This window comes from Antedon bifida, chromosome 4 (assembly GCF_963402885.1).
Source record: "Antedon bifida chromosome 4, ecAntBifi1.1, whole genome shotgun sequence".
NCBI lineage: Eukaryota > Metazoa > Echinodermata > Crinoidea > Comatulida > Antedonidae > Antedon > Antedon bifida.
Window position 1 is genome coordinate 5,136,882 of NC_136229.1, and position 24,317 is coordinate 5,161,198.

The window sequence follows — 24,317 nt, forward strand, 5'->3', positions numbered from 1 at the left end:
GTCTAATTTAATTATTCTTCATTTTTCATGTTTCTGGGGGACAGTATATTTATGTATAACTGCAAAGTTTTGTTGGGGTTGTCCTCGGCCCTTACGCGCTAGTAATGTGAAATGTTATGAAATGAAATGTTATTTACCATGCAGTATTACAGCCAAACTGTAAGCAAACACCTGAACATCGCGGTTTTACACTATAATACAGGGCTTTTAATAGAAAACATGCTCACAATAACTTTAACAAAGATTATACAATAGATATGACAATGATATAGTGAACAATAACATTTCAGGCGCCTGAACTGGTTTATATATAGGCTCACAGACCACAATATGACATACATGTATTATTGCGTTAAGAATTATAGTATTTAGGCCTACACTTAAAACCTTTTTTATACCATGAAAGAATTAGTTTAAACTAATCATCCATGTTTATACAACGTTCATCTGATTGGTTGTGTGATTTTTTTCAACCTATCACTCCGTGTCTTTTGGGATGACGTCACATACCTGTTACATTCTTCACACTTGGCTTACCAATAATACTTCCGCACGACTATTGTATTCTCTTTTGAATAGGAAGTACTATAGGATTTTAACGACTCTTAACCCCACGTCGGATTAAACTGTGTACTATACACCATTTAAACCTGTACCAAACATGGGAAACGATTTGAGCAAGAGAAAAGACAGTTGTTACACGGTTATAGCCAAGACTGGCGATCGTCCTCACGGAGGAACTGACGCTAACGTCTACGTCGTGTTGCACAACAAGGACGGAGAAGCATCGCCTAAAATCAAACTGGATACGCGGTTGCACGATGATCTAGAACGTGGACAGACAGACGTGTTTAATGTCAAGGGCTTAAGTACGAGTTTCGGTGATATTGTTGCAATTGATATTTGGAGTAAGGGTAAAGATCGGATTAAGGATGATTGGTATGCAGAGTGGGTCTCCGTTGTCAAGGGAGAAGAGGATTTATTTCAGTTCCCGCTGAACCGTTGGATTCGTGCCGCCGACGGAAAGTTAAGGTGGGAATACTTTGTTACGTAAGATTAAATAAAGCATAACATTAGCAAAGCATAGTATTACCATGATTAGCACTTTAAGTCAAAGTCTTAACGTGTTTGCCATAAATCGGTTGAAAGGCAGTCTAACAATGTATTGACCTGTAAACCTGTTTGAAGGGTAGGCCTGCGATGCAGGTAATTGAGAGGCTGACCTTGAATCATTGTATTACAGCCTTTTGTTCTTTGCATTCTTAAACCGGATTCGCACAGACCGCTTCATTTAATTGGAAAACCTATAAACTGCACGTAGGCTTAACTTTAACCCTACCCTGGTCCAAATTATATCACGTGCAGTACTAATATGCTTTACTATACTTACTTATATGCATTGTAATTCTCGTTTTTATAAACAGAAAATTGACATTTCCAGCCATTGTTTTTAGCATATGTGTATTAAAAGATTAGACACAACCGAATGTTAAAGCTTTGCAATAGTTGATTGCACTTCAGCTAATGTAGTAAAATAGCCGTGATTAATAGCATGAGTAGGCCTATATTTATTTATTTAACAGCATGTTTATACAGGATTACACAATCAGGTAAAAGAAAACCTGTTTTGCATTGTGGTCTGTCTTGAATAAAATCAGAAAAAAAAGTGGAAATTATGGAAACAAAAATGAGATCGATATCTAGCTTTGAATGAAGCAATTATTGATGGGGAATATTTAATATATATCGACTAAGTCGCTCTAAAATATACATTGTCATGAGACAAAATGCTCTGAGATTCGGGTACTTAATTTCTATATTGTTAAAATTCAATGAACTACATTACGTAGCATACATATTTTGTAGATCATGTTACTAACTACGGGGCGCCGTTCGGGACATCACTAATTTTGTCGACAAAAATTGTATTTTGTCGGCCAAATTAGAAATCGCCCGAATGGCGCCCCGTAACTAACTAATTCCTTTCGTTTATTGTACCCAATGTCCCGGGACAAACCGTTTGTTATTTCACTGTGTAGGGCGCAACGCAAGTAGGCCTACGTACTCTAAGCCATGCGATTCATTTTTAAGCACACACGCGACGGATCGTTCGAGCTGGCTTTGGCCAAACAAGTTAAAAGTAGGTATATCATAGGCCTAATATAGCAAGTCATAATAAGCATAAACAAACGCTTTAGATCTAACCGAATCTGGAAGAAAATCAAACTAGCTTATAAATAACAATAAAAGTACAGTTATTTAATCCACTAAATCGGATGGTTTAATACGATAACACTTATTGCGGTATTTTAATTGGGTTAAGGTTAATATATTAATACGATTGCTGTACATTTAGATAATGAATCAATCATATTTTTCCAATCCTTTATCGTATTATTGTGTTTATGTAACACATATTATTAATAACAAACAATATCTGATATCTGATAAAAGCCTGATTTCCACTACGCGTTGAAGCGTATCTTTATTCATATTTCCATTTGTTTTTTATGCGAAAAAAAGTATCGCATTTCAGGAATGTAAGATTTGCCTAGTGGAAACCGGCTTTTAAATGTGTTGACATTACAGGCCTATGTTTATATTGATTACAGATTTCAACGAAATGACTGTTGTATTCCACAACATTCAAAAGAAAAAGAGCAACGTGAAAAAGAGTTATCCAAAAAGAGACAGTTATACCAATTTTCTACCGATGAACCGGGAATACCGAGACAGGTTTGAAATTCATTTTTTATTGAAGTTTTGGTCTTATTTACATTTATTTTAGGCCTATTTGTAGGCCTATTGAGTTGTCTAAAGGCCAAGTCAGACAATGTTTGACTCATTGGTGCTGTCTGAGTTGAATCCGAAGATACGATTCATCATGAGTTTGTGTCGAGCGTAGTTTTTAGGTCGTCACGAGAACTTTAACATGTTCAATTTCCTCCCGACGAGAAGACTCGTACAACACTGTCTGAGTTGGTATTGAAATAATAATAATAATCTCTTTATTCAAGTTTAAACTGAAATGAAACTACAAAAACGTTACAAAAAAAGTGCCTTCGTGTGCAGATCATGGGGAAAGTGTAAACATTGTGTTTTATGAATATTTGAATCATGGTGGTTATAAAAACCCATGTTGTCAAATTTCTAAAATTCATCTTTGACCTCTGACCTCAATTTGAATGTTTTGACCCATTGAAATTAAAATGGTCATATCTTTGCAACGCTTAGATTAAATGAAATAATTTTTAGTGTCAAATTATTTAGGAGATGCATATTAATATTCGTTCTAATGGAAAAGTTTGTCCAAAAATGGCTGGAAGTATGATTTTTGGCATTTTTGACCTTTGACCTACATATCATATAACTCCGTAACTAACAGTTGGACACACTTTAAATAGGGCTCAAATTAATCTGAAGGTATATGTTTCTATTCAGTCTAATAAGAACTTTTTCAAGAAAATAACCCAAAATATATTTATTGACCTTTGACCTGTATTGGTACTATACATTCCTATAATCTCAAAAACTATTGGCCGTAAAAGGTTTTTTTTTGTTGAATTGTTCGAAAAATTTACATTTATATGTTGTATATAACAACATTTTATAGAAATGTAAAAGAATTCTATTTATGAACACTAACTTTGTAATTTATTAACATCACTAGCTTTTGTTATAATATTAAAATGTGTTATATATACTGATTTTAAGCACTTCACATGAATTTATCAGAATTATGTGTATTTAATATAAAGTTTTATTTTTTTGATATAAAGAAAATTTAATTATCTATCAAATAAGACCATTTTCAAATTATTATGGCTAAAACTTAATTAAATACAGGCAAAAAAGTGTATTTTTACTTGTATGAACAGCGCCCTCAATCTTCATTTTTTCCCCAAAAATGCCACATTTTTATGTGGTTTCTATAACTTAACAGGGTATAACTTTGTTTTTTACAGTAACCAGTAATTTACATACCACATTTATAACATATGTAACATGGTGGGACCAAACCCTATTAGTCACACAGGCTATTCACCCCTTATTCTCCCTGATGCCTACTTAACTTGGAAAACTACATTCAGAGGTGGGTCTTCCAAGGAAAGTCAATCAGGATGTGGTACCATTTAATTAGTCATCCTTCCTGTCCCCTTAATATAAATATATGTTTTGTAGTTAAGTTAGTTAGTTCGGGTATTGATTCTTGAGACTATAACATCAGTCACATTACATTTTCACCTTGTTTTATAATATTACTTTTGATTGAATAAATATTATATTTTGTACATTGAATAATTTTGTGCCATCGTTATTGTCTTGGCCCTCGACACGACTACCGTTACATGGTGGCAGCGGTTTTTACGAACTCACGAAGAAAAAGCAAATTTATACAGTCGACCAAACTGTAGAATTTGAAAAGAAGCTAACACTACACAAGGAAACGGATTTTGTTTTTCAACACAAGTAAAGAGTGAGTAGAACCAATCTACACTCTTGGACACAACAGACACAAGAAACATAAAGGAACACAGAGAGCAACACTAGTAAAGAGTGAGTAGAACCAATCTACACTCTTGGACACAACAGACACAAGAAACATAAAGGAACACAGAGAGCAACACTAGTAAAGAGTGAGTAGAACCAATCTACACTCTTGGACACAACAGACACAAGAAACATAAAGGAACACAGAGAGCAACACTAGTAAAGAGTGAGTAGAACCAATCTACACTCTTGGACACAACAGACACAAGAAACATAAAGGAACACAGAGAGCAACACTAGTAAAGAGTGAGTAGAACCAATCTACACTCTTGGACACAACAGACACAAGAAACATAAAGGAACACAGAGAGCAACACTAGTAAAGAGTGAGTAACCAATCTACACTCTTGGACACAACAGACACAAGAAACATAAAGGAACACAGAGAGCAACACTAGTAAAGAGTGAGTAACCAATCTACACTCTTGGACACAACAGACACAAAAAACATAAAGGAACACAGAGAGCAACACTAGTAAAGAGTGAGTAGAACCAATCTACACTCTTGGAAACAACAGACACAAGGAACACAAAGGAACACAGAGAGCAACACTAGTAAAGAGTGAGTAACCAATCTACACTCTTGGACACAACAGACACAAGAAACATAAAGGAACACAGAGAGCAACACTAGTAAAGAGTGAGTAACCAATCTACACTCTTGGACACAACAGACACAAGAAACATAAAGGAACACAGAGAGCAACACTAGTAAAGAGTGAGTAACCAATCTACACTCTTGGACACAACAGACACAAGGAACACAAAGGAACACAGAGAGCAACACTAGTAAAGAGTGAGTAACCAATCTACACTCTTGGACACAACAGACACAAGAAACATAAAGGAACACAGAGAGCAACACTAGTAAAGAGTGAGTAACCAATCTACACTCTTGGACACAACAGACACAAAAAACATAAAGGAACACAGAGAGCAACACTAGTAAAGAGTGAGTAACCAATCTACACTCTTGGACACAACAGACACAAGAAACATAAAGGAACACAGAGAGCAACACTAGTAAAGAGTGAGTAACCAATCTACACTCTTGGACACAACAGACACAAAAAACATAAAGGAACACAGAGAGCAACACTAGTAAAGAGTGAGTAACCAATCTACACTCTTGGACACAACAGACACAAGAAACATAAAGGAACACAGAGAGCAACACTAGTAAAGAGTGAGTAACCAATCTACACTCTTGGACACAACAGACACAAGAAACATAAAGGAACACAGAGAGCAACACTAGTAAAGAGTGAGTAGAACCAATCTACACTCTTGGACACAACAGACACAAGAAACATAAAGGAACACAGAGAGCAACACTAGTAAAGAGTGAGTAACCAATCTACACTCTTGGACACAACAGACACAAGAAACATAAAGGAACACAGAGAGCAACACTAGTAAAGAGTGAGTAACCAATCTACACTCTTGGACACAACAGACACAAGAAACATAAAGGAACACAGAGAGCAACACTAGTAAAGAGTGAGTAACCAATCTACACTCTTGGAAACAAAAACACAAGGAACACAAAGGAACAGAGACGTACAAAGAGCAACACAAGTAAAGGGTGAGTAACCAATCTACACTCTAATTAGCATATACTTTCATACTGACAGTGGCATTTATTTTATACTTTAATAATTCTTGTTGATAACTATATTATAATTGTCAATATTATTTATAATTGTAGTTAAGGTACAATTCTGTAATTAGCCTAATTGATTTTAAGTTATTATACATTTTCACTTAAAATGGCAACGCCGCGACTTACTCGGTCCCAAACCCGTACAACCCTTATTAGTACCCCTGGGTTGGCTCCTAACTTTGAAAGCCCACCTAGCCCTCCTCCACCATCTCAATCCGAAACAGCTATGCAAATGCGCATGCTTGAGTTAGAACTTGAACTGCAACGGCTTCGAATGCGTCAACAACCGCCCCAGGATACTCATAGCCCCATTAATAAGATCCCTAAAATCGCAGATAAAGATGACATTGATATCTACTTGTCATGCTTTGAGCGTATTGCAGCACAGTGCCAAATTCCCCCTGAAAATTGGACCCTACACCTTCTCCCAAAATTAACTGGTAAAGCCAGGGAGGCCTACAACGATATGCCTTTACAGAACTTCACATATAATGACCTTAAAGATGCTATCCTCTTGAAGTACCACCTCACATCCGAAACGTATCGGAAACAATTTAGGCAAACCCCCAAACCCCTTTCAATGTCCACTAGAGAGTGGGTTGGAAAACTTGATCGAGACATGACGAGGTGGCTCCGAAGTGCAAAAGTTAACCTACAAGACCCCAAGGAAATTCTTGACTTTTTTGTTTTAGATCAGGCAATCCAAAAACTCCCCTTTCCACTTGCTTCCCTAATTAAAGAAAGAGAGCCCAAAACATCCAATGAATTTTCTCGAATCGCCGATACCTTGATTGAAATTAAAGGTAAACCCTGGATGGAATCTATTTCTAAACCCACCACCAGACCTTCCCCGAGAATATCCGCCCCTCCATCAACAGCCCCGCCATTTTCTCGTTACAGCCCCTCATCTCAAGGTCACTCCCAACCTACACCAAGTTATTCCCCAAAACCCTTGCTCTCGATCCCATTTGATAATTATTCAGCCCCTAGCGGTACCTACACAAATCGCCAATACACGACACAAAACATTACGTGCTACAAATGTAATAAACCAGGCCACATTAGTCGACAATGCCCCCTTAACAACAACCCTGGAAAAGATCAATGACTAGGCCTGTATATTAAACACAATTGTGGGACTAACCCATGGTTACTTTCTGGTACAATTAACAACAGAGAGGCCGAAATACTTAGAGACACTGGGTGCTCCCAAAGCATTGTAAAAAGTACTTTTGTTCAACCCAAGGATTATACCAGTGAAACTGTTACCGTACAAGGCTTTACTGGTCAATGTATAACCCTCCCAGTTGTACACGTATATATTGATTGTAAGGCTTATAAAGGAAAATTAAAGGCAGCCGTGAGTATTGACACCCCTAAGGACTTATTACTTGGCAACGAAGTTATGACCGGTAACCCAAACGACGTCATATGGCCCCCTTCTATATTAGCTATTACCAGAAAACAAGCCCATGACCAAGAAAGACAAGAGGCTATTAATTTAGCTGCTGCCCTTAATGTTAAAACGTCCCCAATCACTGATGCCCTACCACTTAAACCTTCCCCAAGATCGTCCCGAATTGACAAGAAAAATGACAACACTACCACTGCCAACATTACCAATCATTCACCTTTGGACATCAAAACAACACCACATCAACTTGCACATCAACAAAAAGAAGATAAAACCTTTTGACCAAGTTAATTCCCATCGTGTATGCTTTTATTTGAAAGATGATATATTATTTAGAAAATGGAAATCTATTAAGACCAGTGTTCACCTTCCGGCCCAAGAACAAATCGTATTGCCCACAATTTATCGCCCGACTATACTTTCCGTAGCCCATGACAACCCAACATCCGGCCACCTCGGTGTAAACAAAACAACACAACGTATTCTACAATCCTTTTATTGGCCAGGTATTTTTTCGGATGTTGCTACGTACTGTAGAACATGCGACATATGTCAGAAAACAGCCCATGCTAATACGTATATTAAGGCCCCCTTGAAACCCATCGAAATTGTCGGTCAACCTTTCTCCAAAGTAGGAATTGACATTCTAGGCCCACTTAAACGTTCGAAAAACAGAAAAGCCTATATACTGACAATTTGCGACTATGCCACTCGATTCCCTTTTGCTGTGCCCCTTAGTAATATTGAAGCCAAAACTGTGGCCGATGCATTAATATTGGTGTTCAAAGATTTTGGATTTCCCTCACAAATCCTATCCGATCAGGGCACAAACTTCACTTCACGACTGATGAAACAATTATCAGACTTATTACAAATTGAAAAAATGACGTCTACACCTTTTCACCAGCAAACAAATGGTCTTGTCGAGAAGTTTAATGGGACAATGAAAAATATGATAAATTAAAGTCTCTCACCCCGGAACAATTTGATGAATGGGATAGATATGTTCCTTTATTTCTATTCGCATACCGAGATGCCCAACATGAATCAACAGGATTCACACCCTTTGAACTTGTATTTGCCCACGAAGTTAAAACGCCACTTCGACTTTTAAAGGACAGCATGACAAACACGATAAACAACCCATTTCTCATTACATCAGTGACTTACAAGACAAATTAAGGGTTGTTAATGACATTGCTAGAACCAACCTTAAACAAGCCCAAGTGAGACAGAAACATTATTATGATAAGAAAACACTGCCTCGAAAATTTAAGGTTGGACAGAAAGTATTAATTCTCCTCTCAGATGACACATCGAAAGTTAAATCTAAATGGCAAGGTCCCTATCCCATCTCTAAAGTTTTAAGTGATGTTAATTATGAAATACTAGTTGGTAACAAACACAAAACATACCACATTAATTTGCTACGGTTATACAACGAACGTCCACACAAACAAAACAATGATTGTATGTACACTGCCCCGGACCCAGATCCAGACGATTGGTTTCCCCCCGAGCCACCAGGCCCTGCCACTTCCCAGGCCCAATCCTATAAAGATATTGATATCCCGGGCTATCTTACCCCTTCCCAGAAAGACGACCTTCACCATATCTTCTACTCAAAACGATTTATGTTTACGGATATCCCAGGTAGAACAGATATGGTAAAACATGAAGTCCGTACGACAACAGATACCCCAATAAGACAAAAAGCCTATAGAATCCCTTATGCATTAGAAGACCAAGTCAAATTACAAGTACAACACACATGCATGATAATGGTATTATTGAACCATCGACAAGCCCATGGGCTGCCCCCATTGTTTCTGTCCCCAAACCTGATGGATCACTACGTATTTGTACCGATTACAGGGAATTAAACAAAATCACCATTATTGACCCATACCCTATGCCCCGTATAGATGATATCATTGATAAGGTCGGTAATGCCAAATTCATTACTAAACTTGATCTAACACAAGGGTATTACCAAATAGCTCTGACCGATGAAGCTAAACTTAAGTCTGCATTTATTACACCATGGGGCCAATACCAATACAAAGTTATGCCATTTGGCATGGCTAATAGCCCAGGCACCTTTCAGAGACTAATGGATAACATTCTAAGGGGCACTGAATGTTTTGCCCGTGCTTATTTAGATGACATTGCGATATTTAGTACCGACTGGAATTCCCACTTACTCCACATAACTGAAGTACTAGATAGGATAAACGCAGCAGGCCTCACAGTCAAACCTACTAAGTGTGAGATAGCCCAGGAAACTGTGTCATATTTGGGTCATGTAATTGGAAACGGCCTAGTACGACCCAGTCCTGATAAATTATCTGCTTTAAAGAACTATCCCCGCCCCATAACCAAAACCAATATCCGGGCATTCTTAGGCCTTGCTAATTATTATCGGAAATTCATCCCTGACTTTTCCCAGATTGCGCTTCCCCTGACTGAGGCCACTCGAAAATCATCCCCTAATAATGTTAACTGGTCGGAGCCAATGGAAACTTCCTTTAGAACCTTACAAACAAAATTGACCGATTCCCCTGTATTAGTAAGCCCAAATGTGACGCTAGCAATCAAGCTATTGGCGCTGTCTTGACCCAATGTGACGATAATGAACATGAACACCCTGTTGCCTATTTAAGTAAGAAATTAACTCCGTGTGAAGAAAACTATGGGATTATGGAAAAAGAATGCTTAGCCATTTTGTGGGCCATACGACAATTTCATGTTTATCTATATGGTCGGCCCTTTATAGTACAAACAGATCACAAAGCTATTAAATGGCTGGATCAAATGAAAACTACAAATCCTCGTCTTACTAGATGGAGTTTGACTCTACAGCCTTATAGTTTTACTGTTCAATATAAGAAAGGATCACATAATACTAATGCTGATGCTTTGTCTCGAATCTAATTATATAGGATATTTTATTTTTACATCTTATGTACAGTAGTTAAGAGTGCTTTTTTTTTTTGGTAATTTTGTGAAATCAATTTCATCTTGTATGTATAATCTTAAATATAATACGCTTATTTACTTATCAGATTGGATTTAGTTAAATGTAGTATTAAGTTTACTACCACTGTCATGATGATGATGTGTATGTTGAATTGTGTTTTATTGGTTCTCCCTTCCTGCACACTAGATACAAGACGCTTTTCACAACTATGTTCCCTGAATGAAGTTAATTACAATGGATCACAAGAAACTTTTAACACTTACATGAGAATTACTTATTGATAACCTATTTCACTATATTCCTCGGATTGATGATGAACTTGAATCCAGAAATTTAAACATTTTATTCAAGCTATAATGGGCAGTCAACTGCAGTTATGTTATTTTCTTGTTATGAACTGAATTTTGGGAAACAGGTCAACTTGTTTCTAGGCAACAGCTGATTGATGTATCCGTTGGGAGTAAATGCAGGAGTTACTGAATTTATGACCAACTGACTTTTATTTTCAACTGAACATGATTGCTGAGCTATATATTATTGTGAAAACTTTATATTATTATTATGACTTTAATTTGAGAATTTTGACCAATTTTACTTTTACTTTTGTATGTTTTGCCACGTTTGCCGATTTATTGATTTGTGACGATTTGCGTTACTTTTCCGTTTTGTTTAGATTTAAGATGTTCGTAGTTAAGTTTTTTTTTCTCCATCCATTTTGGCTCAGTGACTCGTTGGTTTCGAAGACACGGCTTCGAGTTGACGAGCGGGGGAATGTAACATGGTGGGACCAAACCCTATTAGTCACACAGGCTATTCACCCCTTATTCTCCCTGATGCCTACTTAACTTGGAAAACTACATTCCAGATGTGGGTCTTCCAAGGACATATGAATCTCTTGGTGCAAATTTTGCAACCAAACAGTGATTTTTAATATGTACCTATTGAGCTGTTTATCTACTTATAGGTTCATACCAAGTTCATGCAACCCAAGTCTTGTCATCGTCCATTATATAGGAGGGGGGTCAACCATTATGACTATAACTAATTTCCACAATTATTGATTACATGTTTTAACCAAAGAAATTAAAATGACATAAACTAGTATAGTATGAACATTTTCAAACTTCGTAATAATTACCATCTATTAATTAAACAGGTCACAGAAAGATAAACATAACCATTACCCGAGTGATAAATGGTATATCCCAGCTCGCTGGCATTCAAACATAGGTATCTTAATTTTGCAATTGTGAATATAAAAAACGACATATAGAACTAAATAACACCTAATAATTGTTCCTTATATATCAAACATTAGAATGATATAAAAATTAAAATGCTACTTACAAATTATATAATGAAAAATTAACCCCAAACTTAGCTACAATCCAACGGTCTGTCAAGTGAAGGCTTGATAACACAGGCAAACCCTATTTGAATTTTGCCGCGATTTTGAGGATTTTTTAGATTTTTTCAAAATAGAATTTGCTATTTTGACACGGTCTATTTTAAGCCAATGCTCATAAGAAAAGTATGTAAGGAATCTATGAATATTCAGCTTTCTTTTAAGAAACTAACCAAAATGATTGATGACATACAAGTGATCTTAAATTGCAAATAAAACACTGTGGTACTTTAGAAAATAGGTAAAAAATTGACCTCACACTGTCAGCGGGCAATGGATGGTGAGTTTTAAAACGTAAAATGACACGTACTTTTTTTAACTTTACAATTTCAAACATATATCATAATGTTCAGTATTGTCTACAGTTTATTTTGAGCTACTAACCAAAAGAATCCGATTTATAATAGCCGAGATATTTAGGTGGGAACATGAAAATCAAGTGTTTTGTAGAAAATCACGGTGCGAAATCAGTGGTATTCATGTCCCAGTGGAGTGTGTTGAGGCAATTTAGCTATTTCGTTGCTCAAGAGATTCATATGAAGTCAATCAGGATGTGGTACCATTTAATTAGTCATCCTTCCTGTCCCCTTAATATAAATATATGTTTTGTAGTTAAGTTAGTTAGTTCGGGTATTGATTCTTGAGACTATAACATCAGTCAGAATCATTACATTTTCACCTTGTTTTATAATATTACTTTTGATTGAATAAATATTATATTTTGTACATTGAATAATTTTGTGCCATTGTTATTGTCTTGGCCCTCGACACGACTACCGTTACAACATACTAGGTCAGTTTCTCAGAAAAAAATTGAGAAAAATATTCCAATAGCTTGATATTTTTGTTGAGGTTATTATGATACACACCAAAAAATATTTTAATTTTGAGCTAAAAGTCCATCTTTTTGGTTTAATAAAAGCTATCTAGCAGATCTTAATACACAAAATTCATATTTTATTGGATAGATATTATGATTATCTTTCCAATAAAATATGCTGTTTGTGTAAGAATGTCTGTACAAGATTGTTTGTACTGGACCAAAAAGATGGATTTTTAGCACAAAATCAAAATCTTTTTTAGCGTGCACCATGTAATAACCTCAAGAAAAATATCAAGCTATAAAAATATTTTTTTCATTTTATCTCAGAAACTTACTTAGTATATGGTAGAAGGGGTATGTAAGCTACACGTCACTGACAACAAATCTTTTAAAAAGTTACAACCAGCTAAGTTTATGAAACCACATAAAAATGTGGCATTTTGAAGGAAAATATGAAGATTGAGGGCGCTGTTCATACAAGTAAAATTACACTTTTTTGCCTGTATTTAATTAAGTTTTAGCCATAATAATTTGAAAATGGTCTTATTTGATAGATAATTAAATTTTCTTTATATCAAAAAAATAAAACTTTATATTAAATACACTTAATTCTGATAAATTCATGTGAAGTGCTTAAAATCAGTAAATATAACACATTTTAATATTATAACAAATGCTAGTGATGTTAATAAATTACAAAGTTAGTGATCATAAATAGAATTCTTTTACATTTCTATAAAATGTTATATAGAACATATAAATGTACATTTTTCGAACAATTTCACAAAAAAAAACCTTTTACGGCCAATAGTTTTTGAGATTTTAGGAATGTGTAGTACCAGTACAGGTCAAAGGTCAATAAAAATATTTTGGGTCATTTTCTTGAAAAAGTTCTTATTAGACTGAATAGAAACATATACCTTCAAATTAATTTGAGCCCTATTTAAAGTTTGTCCAACTGTTAGTTACGGAGTTATATGATATGTAGGTCAAAGGTCAAAAATGCCAAAAATCATACTTCCAGCCATTTTTGGACAAACTTTTCCATTAGAACGAATATTAATATGCATCTCCCAAATAATTTGACACTAAAATTATTTCATTTAATCTAAGCGTTGCAAAGATATGACCATTTTGTTTTCAATGGGTCAAAACATTCAAATTGAGGTCAGAGGTCAAAGATAAATTTTAGAAATTTGACAACATGGGTTTTTATAACCAGCATGATTCAAATATTCATAAAACACAATGTTTACACTTTCCCCATAATCTGCACACGAAAATACATAGGGATCTGGACTATTACATAAACAGCAGGGAAGAGTTCACCTTCCCTGATAGCAGGAAGTTGGTATGGTAAGATAGTTGCTACAATAACAAACACTCACTTAAGATATTGTTTCCCCAAAAATAGCGTTTGTACAAATAATCTCAAATTTAATGGGACATTCCGGTGGTGGCGGGAAGTCGTACCATATCTTTCTCCGAACAAGGAAGGAATACTAAATTTACATTTTTATTTTAGGTGAAATTGTTACCAACGGACGAAAAATTCCACCCGGAATATGATGTAAGTACTGTATGGATTTCCGTTACATCCTCTATATAATTTACAAGGCCACAGAAACTTCTGAAATTAGGGAAATCCCCAAGAACATCCAATGAAACCTGAAGCCTAAAACTAAAGCATTTTGACATTGTTCCAATTATTGAAGTGATAATGAAACAATAACAATTACATCATCTCAACAGTGTTAACCAAGGAAATCTAACATTGACAACGAAATTTACTTGTACATTCGAACTTTGTTAAAACAATATAAAACTAATTGAAATAATTTCCTAACCAGGATGACACAGAGCTGGATACCTTTTCTTGATATATTCATATTGTGGTTTAATAGACAGTTATCTACTTTCTATAGTGATATACAGTAATACAGAATAACAACTAATTAATAGTGCAAAATGCCTTTCATTCATTTTAAGACTGTAAAACCGTTCACCATCATTCAAAATGACAATAAAGTGCAGCAAATGTAATATACGCATAGCAATCTAACAACATGATACTGAGCTCGCCTTGCCAAGATAGGAACTCGTAGCAGCCCTTTGACCTTACGTTTGGCTGCGACAAATACAGCAGTACTGTACTAATGTACATATTCTCCGCGGCGTGCGGTGTCTCGTAAATGGGCGTGGAACTAATCGTGTCGCAGCCACAGTTAAACCCTTTGATCTGCGGAGCTCAGCATCCCTGTTGTTAGATTGCCTATCTCCAGCTATTTATTTTAACGATGATATAATAATTGATTACTTCCCCTTTGTATCCAATATTCTTTCGTTTCGTAAATATTCATATCGAATATTTACAATATTTCAAAACATGATTACTTGAACTATGGAGCTATTAAACAGCTCCATACTAGAATCATCACTGTTTCCCGTCTGAACATGATTCAGTGTGAAATTAGTGTATCAAATTTTATTTATCTTTTTTTTTTATCTGCAATAGAATTGGAAAGAGAGTACATTGAAAAACCTCAAGCTACAAGTCCTTCTGATTAAACACACAACAAAGGAATTCCTCAGCATTTCTCATCTCACGGACCTATACAAATTCGGGTTCGACGTACCAAGGGTAATACATGAATAATGTATTGAAAAATATCAATACAAGTTGTCGTTAAAAATACGAAACCCTGTAATAGTACTGTTTAATAGTCTTCATTGATTTTCTACCAAGGACTATAACAAAAGGTTTTATGACACAACGCCTATTAGTTTCATTGGTATTGATACAGCATACATCATAAAATATTACGACACCTATTATTATTATTATTATTACTTGCATACATAATCTAAGAAAATGATAGTGCCATGGATACATTATGGATACGTGTTGTTAGTGCTACTGCCAATTATTTTCATAATTTCAATGTGTCTCTTATTTGCAATGTTATTCTAATTCATACCAAAGTTTGGTTTCCTGTACACCGTGTGTATCTCCATAAAAAAGAAAGGTATGGTTTTCTTTTGGAGTACCGCACACCTAACTTACTTGTGCTTATTAATTAAACAATATTATAATACTTTTAATTATATTTTCTAATGTTATACGATTTTAAAATGAGTCACCCTGTTACTGTCCTTTCACTGTTTGATGTACATAAATACATGCATATAAAGTAAGTGCAATGTGTGGAAGGGTTGAATTTTTCCAAAATTTTTAAATATTTCATTACTGAAAAACTTAACCTGTCCCCAAAAACCTTCTGGTCAAATTGGACATTATCAATTAAATATTTATGCTTCCTTTTAACTTCAATTACACATCACATCCTTTAGTAGTAAACATCGGTTGTATTTACTTTGAAAACCCAATCAGGGAAGTAATTTGCCGTGCGGACGGTACACAGATCATAAACTTGTAATGTAAACTTTATAATGTTTGTGTATATTTTTCCAATTTCCTGTTTGTTCTACTCCCCTTTCACACAGAAAATTTTTCACACCTTTTATGCGAGTGGATCTAGACCTGTAATAGTGCAAGGATTATGTGTGAATTGATACTTTTTGTAAAAATCACTGCACTATACACGTTATTATGGTTATTATTATTTACAATACGATTGATTGAACAAAGTTCACAAGAAACATTAAAATCCGCGCAGATATCCGCGCGATATCCAGAAATCTATATCATATGACTATAATCATGACTTTAATGTTTTTTTTTTATAAAGGGTCTTGATAACTGGGAATCTGACAAGCATTTTGGTAACAATATAATGAATGGTACAAATCCTTATCGAGTCCAAATATGCAAAGAGATACCGGAAAAGTAAGTTCAAACTAATATGTTTAAGGTGGGTGGGTTTACTTCTACTAATGTTATATTGCCTGGTTGTCTAAATAACCATTATAAAGAAACAATAGAAGAAAAACTGAACAATGTGATTTGTTTTCATAGGTTTTAATAGGCCTATATGCTTAATTGTATAGTGTATACAAATAGCCTACAAAATAGGATGTGTTTTTAGGTGTGTCGATAGATTTATTAGATAATATATAATATAAGGATGTGGTTATCCTTTTATTATTTAAAAAACAATTCTCTTTAAATCAACCATTTGAAGCCTAAATACGTCAAAAAGGGAACCCCAGTATTATTGAATTTATTCATTTCAGTGCAAAATAATCTTTATCCTGTCAAAATATTGATTTAATAACGAAAAAACGATTCTATAGGCCTACGTACAATTACCGTACTCTAGTGCCGGTACTGTGAGAATATCTAAATGTTGTTAATATCTGAACATTTACATCAAACATTCAGTGTGATTTTAGGAAGGTTTCAACAACATCCTTATGTAGTTTTTACTATGAAAAACTTTGTTTTGTCTATTTTACAGATTGGCAGTAACGGAAGATATGTTAACCCCATCGTTGTGCGGTTTAACGATTACGGAAGCAATAGCCCAGAACCGGCTTTTCTATATCGATTACAAAGACCTTGACGGAATTCCCGAGGTAGGCTTAACACTGTCCAATACAATTAGTGGATCTAGTTGTATTGATGAGTCATACTAAGTAGTACTGTAGCATTCTGTTTATCCTGATTTGTTGAATGTTAAATACTTTAACCAATATTACGTTAGTCGTTCGACTAGATATTGGTAAAAATATAAACATTTTGGCACACATGGCGTTTCATACGTACTTGATATGGTAGTTTACAATACAGACAAATCAAAATGCCGACTAGAATAATAACAACATATAAAAGACAATAACTACAAACTTGTTTACGTAGGCCTGCATCGTAATTAGGCTTCATGGCGTTTTGACCGCCAGTCGGTCTTTGATGCGCCTTAGATAAGACGTCAAACATTGCCAACTTTATAATTCCAATAATAGTTGATCTGATTTATTTTATCTATGCATTTAATATTTATTTGATTTTTCATTAATAAGGTAGGCCTGGTATTTCAATACAAATAAACAAACGGAGAAAATAAACTAACTAGAAATGCTCCTTTTATATACCAATTAAAGTATACTGTCCTTTACTCGACCATGAATGAATTCTTGGTCTACTAAATCATTGAGTATAGAATAATTCTTTACTCCATGACTAAATGCATATATTTAATGAACCTTTTGTGTTTACGACACACTATATAATTTGAAAGGGAATCAGACACAAGAAGGGTCAGTTTCTTTCTACTTATTTATGGTCGACTTGTTTACTAAAATACCCACAAAGGTTAATACAATTTATTCTTTATGTGTGTGGAAAAACATTGCATTTGTCAATTCAGTAGATAACGTCCTAGGGCTAATCTCTAAAAAAATACAATTAACTGGTTACTTCTAATAGCGTGAAAGGGAATGCAAGCAGATCAAATCGGCCCTAAACCATCTCAGTCCCATCAACTCGGTTCCATTTCAACTACTGTACCCATTTTGGCTTTCTCGTGAATGCTCTGAATTGCACGTACTTCGTGTTACAACACAACAACGTGACTGTACTTTCATTGTTTAAACTTTAAACATTTATTTATTAACGAGGTAAATCCAGTCTACTTATCTTCGCAAGTTCCACTGTACCAGATACACTTACCATTATTTCATTTATGCAAAACAGAAATTACGCTTATGATTATGAAGCAGCGTACAGCAGTGGCGTAACGCAGATGACTGAGGCCCCTGGTTTAGGAACCCTAAGTGGCCCTCCAACGCTGGAGGCCTCGGGCGTTTTTAGCTTTTCCTCTTGACACTGCTCAGGGGCCCCCACAAGCTCCGGAATATTACCTATATTTAGTCATCTGATAACATTTTTTACCACACCGTTTATTTTTCATAGCTTTTTAAAATGCCTCTCTATTTACAAAATTTGTGTACAAAAGAATAGAGATTTTACTGTGTAATTTGAACTGATGATAAGAAAGTGCTTATTTTCAACAAGCTCCTGTAACACAAATAAAATCCCAAAAATTATGAAACATAGGGGAAATTATAGATCGATAATTATTGGAATGTATGATCAATAGAAATTTTTTGCCCGCACCTGGCCTTTAAAGTAATTGTATTTGTTTTATTAGATTCCCAATCCAATAGCTTTGTTGTTTGTGGATGATGCAGATGACCTTATGCCAGTTGCAATTCAACTTGAGCAAGAGCCAGCAAACGACAATCCTGTAAGTTCAAAAGATTCCATTTAAAAAACCTAGAGGATTAAGTATCTTTGGTAGGCCATTTTCTTTTCCAAGGCACGATGTTTCCATGAACGAAGCAGGGAACTTAGGTTCTTCCCTGTTCATAGTAGTAGAGTGTAGTGGAGCTGTAACTTAGTGGTTAACATATTTGCCTTCCAATCCCAAGGTCCAGGGTTCAATCCTAAACTGGTGTCTGTGTTGTAACTTTCAACTCCATTCCCTAAGCCTTAAATGTGACTTTGGTTTATAAGCACGATAATTATAAAAATAGTTTATCCATCCTGTAATTGCCGCTGTTGGATGCGTAGGCCTATAAAACACAACATAACCATCCGCTGTGTGTCGTCTTCGTTTTTACAATCTATATTTCTTTATACTTCAGTCAATCCTATGCCGCATAATATAACAGTTGACATGTTTATAGCCTATTGTTAATTTTCAACTTTTTAAACAGGTTTTCCTTCCAACCGATAACAAGTATACCTGGATACTTGCCAAAATGTGGTTCAACATGGCTGATGCATCATTCCACGAGGCATGTACTCATTTATGCTACACACATTTAGTGTCAGCATCAGCTGGAGTAGCTATGCATAGGAACCTCTCACCGTCGCATCCACTCCACCGACTATTGCTGCCGCACTTTAAAAATGTTATGGCTATAAATGAGTAAGACTTCATTGTATTTATTTGTTGTTGTTTATGATTGTGATAATGTAATAATTATGATGTCATTTTCCATCGAGGTATGTTGTACACACGTGTGCTTTTCTCGCCATTTCCTTTCATAAGAGTTTATTATAAAGGCAAACTATAAGGACACGCGAGTGTCCCGCGTGTTCTGTAAGTGATGCCAGTGTTTATTGATACGTAGTTTCTTCCTCTTAGCTTCGGGTTTGAACGGCTTTTAATGGAGGGCGGGGCGTTTGATCGTCTCTTCAAGATGGGTCTGAAAGGAAGCATACAGTTGATGAAAGGACATTTCCAGAATAATTGGAGATTTGATCGTGACTCGATGTATCCCGAACAAATAAAATCCCGAGGACTCGAAAATCCGAAGATATTACCGAAGTATTACTACCGAGATGATGCCTTGCTGTATTGGGAAGCCATCGTGAAATACGTCGGAGCAATTGTCAATGCGCATTACGGTAAGAGAAAACAGTACGGTACGGTATAAAAAAAGGCAGGGTGTAGGCAAAACTTTTCTAATTGATCATGCATTCAATAATTATTGATCTATCGATTTTGTGTTCTTTTTTTTTTCTGTGTGATTTTTTAAAACTTGGGATAGTTCAAATTACCCCAGTAAACTTCCTTTTTTTTACATACATATTATAAAAAGAAACTGTAATATTATAGGCCTATAGGTAATATTAATTTAATTTTGTCTTTGGTGTTTTTTTTAACTTCCAAAGCACCGTTTTAGCCCGGGATGTGTGTGAATTCCAGAGAGTTGTTCGACTGGAATTCCTTATAGTAAGGAAGAGTGAATTTCACGCTTCCCTGGTATAACAATTTATGTTTTTTTTCTGTAGATGAAGCGGATGCAATTAAAAATGACTGGGAGCTACAGGAGTTTGCCGCTGCCCTTCGTTCAGAGGACGGTTGTTACTTTAGGGTAATAATATAATATATTAATATAATTATAAATAGCATGTGCATATGTGTACGTATCTAACTATCTTATTATTGGATATAGGCCTATGGTGGTACCTTTCTCTCAGCATGCACCCTCAAACCTCAATATATTCAATTCAGTGCTTGAGCAAGCATTGTACTTTACAATGTACATTGTACAACTATTCTTGTTATAGGTTTATGACTGTTTAGAATGGGAATGTTTATTGACCAAAATTCCTACACATATATAATTCACTTTTGGGAAATCAGGGCAAGTTGAAAATGAACCCGTTAACAATACATTGTAGCTCGTTAATGATCGGTATAACTTCCGCGTTGATTGTCGTACCTTGTTACCACCGATGAATTCAATATAAACGTTTAAATTAACTCATTGGCCTAGTATTGTACACAGGGTTAAATAAGGAAACGTTCGTTGAATCGGATACATAACCAAAACACTAGTTATAGGGCGGGCTTCAAAACAAGGGCGATGACCCGGGGGAGAATTTTGTTTTTCGTACATAAGTTGGGGACCCCTTATGTTAAAGATAGCCGAACTACTTCCTAAATATAACTAAACCTAACCCTCTTAATAAATCTCTCTCACTATAGGCCTAAAGTAAAATAAAGTTGCTTATGGGATTCGAACCCGATACATGAACACGGTAAAGTCCATAGTCTAATCCACTCGACTACACAGGCGGCTCGACAGGAAACGTTTGCATTAGCGAATTGTAGTTAGCTCAATTCTTACGTCACCTTATGGATATGGCTAATGATTGTTCATGTTTATTTCGTGACGTTTCATGAGGGGTCCCCAGCTTATGTACGAAAAGAAATATCACAACCCGGGGAAGGGATGTTTATTCGTATATAAACGAAAACAATACTGTATTCAATCATTTTTATCATTTTTTAAAGGATTAATACTCAAATTTGATTTATTTTAGGGAATTCCTGGTGATGGAAAGTTCACAGAAAAGAAAGAGGTCATTGACGTCGTGTCAACTATAATCTTTAACCTCAGCGTACAGCATGCTGCCGTGAACTTTGACCAATACGACCAACATGCGTTTCCACTTATGTACAGCGGGTTTGTTTCAGGAGAAAGACCACGTGACAAGGTATTCGCATTGAAAAAGAAATGAAAACAGAAGCAAACATTTTGTATAGAATTCTAACTACATCACATTTATCTATATGAACATGATGATGTCATATCACTAACATATTTGGGCATATCACTACCATTTTTGGGCAAATCAAAATCACATTAGTTTGATAGTGTATTGCCAAAAGTAATATAATGTACTCTATATCTATACATTGCAATGGTTTACGGTATAGTTACTAGACTACATACAATATCTTTCGCAAGATCGCCCTATTATCAGTTGTAGGCCTAAATTCCAAAATAAGCTGACAATTTTTTTTTAAACGTCATATTCGCAATTTACTAATCACGAAATAGTCTGACATGCATGGTTTTGAACCATTGTTTGTTAGTTAGTGACTAGTAACACGTATTTGAACTGACCTAAAACTTAGTTTCCACTTGGACGCAACGCAACAATTGAGTTGACCAATCACAATCGACAGTTCGCGTGATATATCGCGTCGTGATTGGCCAACTCCTTGCGTTACGTTCAAGCGGGAACCGAGCACATTGCTTCTTCAAAAGTGAACCGTCAGACATGGCGAAGTTTTTATGATGTGTTTATTATTTATCCACAGAGTATGCGTACCGAAGCAGACATTCTTGACGCACTGCCGCCAAAATTATTGACTTTAGGCACATTGGTTATCATGAAGTTCCTTAGCATTAAAAACACGAGCCCGCTTGGGGAGATTGAAGTTCCATGTATGTACGACGAAGTTGGGGTTGCTGCTCATGCGCAGTAAGTTATTTCTATATTGTCCCCATTATTTACGTCATCATGCATAATTGCGTATGATTTCTATTATATATGTATACAAATTTATAATGGATGTTTGTGAATTTGTTTCATAAGTTGAAAAATTGATTGCTCTATTTTAACGAGGTGGAGCCGAGTTAAAAATAGAGCAGGATAAACTGAACCCGAACGCGCATTCTCATTCCTCCATGGTAGAACTTAGAAGTAATACACGTGATACGTAATTAACCAATCAAACGCAATATCTTTCATGATTTTATGATATAGTGAGGTAATACCATTGACGGCATCGTCATTAGGACACCAGGGTCTTTTAACCATAATTGCCACTAAAGCCGACTCTGTACACCAGCAATAGAACATTGCCATTCATTGTTTTACCGCTGTTTAACAACATTTTTTTTTCTTTTAGATTTCGCCGTGACCTCCGAAAGGTAGGACATGCCATCGAAGAGCGAAACAGAAGACGTGACATTCCATACACGGTCTTGCTTCCGTGTAATGTTCCCAATGACACAAGTATCTAATGGTCTAGGCCTATACGAAATTTGTACAGTATTTAAATGTTTTAGAAATACGGAGTGTGTGAAGGGATCGCACTTTCCTTGTTTAAAATCTCTAGAGGGCAGTATATTCATCGTATTCATTATTCATGTTGGATGGACCAAAATTGATGGTTGATATTAATGTATCATTTCAGTACTTTTATAAACTGCTTGGCGAATTTAGGATTTGCAATGGGAACCCGGGGATTAATCATCTGTTGATGGTAAATGTGCCCTGATATTATAACCGTGTTGCTCATAATTGTAGATAATACTACAAATATAATACAAATGCTACTATAGGCGATTATAATTTGTGAGCGGCGAATGTAATTAGAAAGATCGTATCAATTATAAAATCGTCAGTGACGTAACGGAGAAATAGAAAGTTTCGCGGTTGTAAACAAGCCATTTTTAAACAAACGTAGTGAGAATTATGTCATTAGTATCTATTGATACAGTTAGTAGATAGAGTTTTGATTGTCTATTGCTCCGTAAACAGAAGGAAAAGACAGGTTTACTTTACGCTATTGAATAAACAAAGTAGGTGTCATTTTTATGGAATTCTATGCTACCGTGCATATATGTACTGTATATAGGCTAACCGACTTTTTGAAGGAAATTGTATTTGTGCAAAATGTGTTTTTTTGCCTCTTTTAGGTAACGGTTTTGATGCGTATCTATTATAGTTATTAATATTCGTCAGAATATTTACTAAATGGTTACAACATACGTTATGCTATCTGAAATAAAATTTAGTATGAATATTGGTGTATGTTAATAATAATAAAACAAAGAACCATATGTGATATACGTGTATATTTGTAGCCTATTTTTTAGTTACTTTCATCGTTTGTTCATTTTACACCTACACATTTAGTCTGAGTTCCAGACGGAGTTCTGACTTAATATTAGTAAAAAGATAAATATGGCACATATGGCGTTTCATACGTATACTACTCGAGCTTGTATTTCAGATAAACATCGAAAAGCCTCGAAATAACTACAGACTTAGGGCAAGCCTACATCACATATAACGACGAGATAAGTACGTCGTTAATAGGTGGTAATAAACCCAATTACTGCAATACAGGTACGATACAACCAAAGCAGCATTCCTTTGCTTGAACGACCGAAATCGACCAGCATTATATATTTACATTGTTGTTA

General features: G+C 35.4%; 1 protein-coding gene across 1 annotated transcript; it reads left to right on the forward strand.

Moving 5' to 3' along the window:
• The first annotated feature begins 559 nt into the window (after nucleotides 1–559).
• On the forward strand, nucleotides 560–23,827 carry LOC144841601 (polyunsaturated fatty acid 5-lipoxygenase-like). Its single transcript, XM_078698040.1, has 13 exons — nucleotides 560–1,032; nucleotides 2,613–2,736; nucleotides 14,362–14,406; nucleotides 15,352–15,477; nucleotides 16,586–16,683; nucleotides 17,255–17,372; nucleotides 18,947–19,042; nucleotides 19,515–19,729; nucleotides 19,949–20,211; nucleotides 20,599–20,681; nucleotides 21,637–21,810; nucleotides 22,421–22,584; nucleotides 23,015–23,827. Exons 1-13 carry the CDS (start codon nucleotides 662–664, stop codon nucleotides 23,127–23,129), a joined length of 1,992 nt encoding a protein of 663 aa, XP_078554166.1. The 5' UTR covers nucleotides 560–661; the 3' UTR covers nucleotides 23,130–23,827.
• The last annotated feature ends 490 nt before the right edge of the window (nucleotides 23,828–24,317 follow it).